The sequence below is a fragment of the Cephus cinctus genome, unplaced genomic scaffold (assembly GCF_000341935.2).
Source record: "Cephus cinctus unplaced genomic scaffold, Ccin1 Ccin1_scaffold1719, whole genome shotgun sequence".
Classification (NCBI taxonomy): Eukaryota; Metazoa; Arthropoda; class Insecta; order Hymenoptera; family Cephidae; genus Cephus; species Cephus cinctus.
In genome coordinates this window covers 101,250-102,726 of record NW_014333959.1, presented here as the reverse complement: position 1 = coordinate 102,726, position 1,477 = coordinate 101,250, and the positions used below count along the sequence as shown (strand labels likewise).

The 1,477-nt window shown below is 46.2% G+C and overlaps 1 protein-coding gene across 32 annotated transcripts in view; it reads left to right on the top strand.

Moving 5' to 3' along the window:
- The window catches only part of LOC107273550 (bromodomain adjacent to zinc finger domain protein 2B), a 72,189-nt gene that overhangs the window by 37,078 nt on the left and 33,634 nt on the right, over positions 1-1,477 (top strand). For 30 of the 32 annotated variants that reach the window (XM_025090903.1, XM_025090909.1, XM_025090911.1 and 27 more), the window contains one exon: positions 497-717. The exons of the other annotated variants lie outside the window; for them this stretch is intronic. In XM_025090903.1, the coding sequence (XP_024946671.1) occupies positions 507-717 (211 nt within the window). In that variant the 5' untranslated portion in view covers positions 497-506. The remainder of the gene's footprint in view (positions 1-496; positions 718-1,477) is intronic. 32 annotated transcript variants of the gene reach the window in all.

The following is a 1,477-nucleotide window of genomic DNA, read 5'->3' as shown; positions in this document are numbered from 1 at the left end:
GGGGGGGGGGGGGAGTAGGAGAAAAAGAAGAAATTCTCCTTTTTCGACGCGAAAACCGTAACCGCCTATCGACCTGACACGTTACGAGTTAATTTTCTCGATGTTATCTTTAACGAATTTACCGTAAAATGACTTGACATCAATTTTAACGTGTCAATTTTTAACGATCGCGACAATCCGATGGGGGTGTGGCTGTAATGTTTTTTTTTTTTTGCGGTTCTTCCTCTTATAGCGACAGATTCAATTTTTTCCCATCAGATTCAGGAACACGTAAATAATTTCGATTAGCTTATGTATTTTTTTTTTTATTTTAACGCAACGCGAAAACAGGGGGTCGTTTAATGATTTCGAAAATTCGTAATTGTCGAAAATAAAATGTGCCTCTCTCTCCCCCCTTCCCCCTTCCCCCTCCTCCTCCTCCTCCTCCTCCTCCTCACAATCAGTAAACTTTGAATGGATTGGTATAACAAGAGCGTCCGTGCAATGTGTGTTACAGGGAGACTGGCATGGAGAAGGAGAACTCCGCGTCGGGCGTCGGCGGCGGAGGCGGAAGCGGAAGTGGTGGTGGTGGTGGAGGAGGAGGCGGTGGTGGTGGTGGCGGTGGGAGCGCAGGAAGCGAGGCTACGGCGACTGCTACGGCGGCCGCCACCTCCGCTTCCGAGAAACTTCAGGCAGACCAGGGTAATCCGTTGCTCGATCCGACCGCCCTCTTTGGCGGTAAGTCCTTTTGCTATTTTCTAGCCGTAACCGTATAGAGCCGAGCCGAGCTCGGTCAGTTACGTACACGCGTATATATAGATATATATTAACATGCGCACGAAATGTCTGCGAACAACGTTATTCCGATTGGTCTATAGGGCTATGCCATGACTAAGGTTGTTATATTGTATGCTTATATATATATATACGTATAGTATCCATATACTCTGACCTTCCGTTAGACCCCTTTGATCTTGCGAATTGTATTTTGAATGATCGGCGCGCGAATCGCATATTCTCGAATTTTCAATCTGCGTATAATCGTCTACGTAGATTACGGTTAATCCTCTATGTGTATTATCTGTACTGGTGGGAGGGGGGAAGGGTGGCGGAGAGAGAAACTAGTGTACGATTACGAGATTGAGAGTTGCCGATACACGCCACTATAGGAATTATCATGAAACAGGTATTTTTTGAATTTGTCACCAAAAAAAAAATCAGACCCGCCCGTGCGCGATAGGACGAGAATATTTTGCTTTTGATATTTGTTCCTTTATTATATTTTTTTTTGGGTCTCATCCTTCTTGTGGATCGAGAGCTTCACGAGATCGGTGTATTTTATAGACATTGGCGACGCACCAGGTATTCCCAGGAACGAAAGTATCGTCACTTCCGGAAAGTGCGTTAAGGGTACGGCAGGGGGGGTGTCTTGAAAAATGGCTTCTCGCGTAGCGTCGTCGTCCAAAATAAGGAAGGAGAGAGAGAGAGAGGGGGGGGG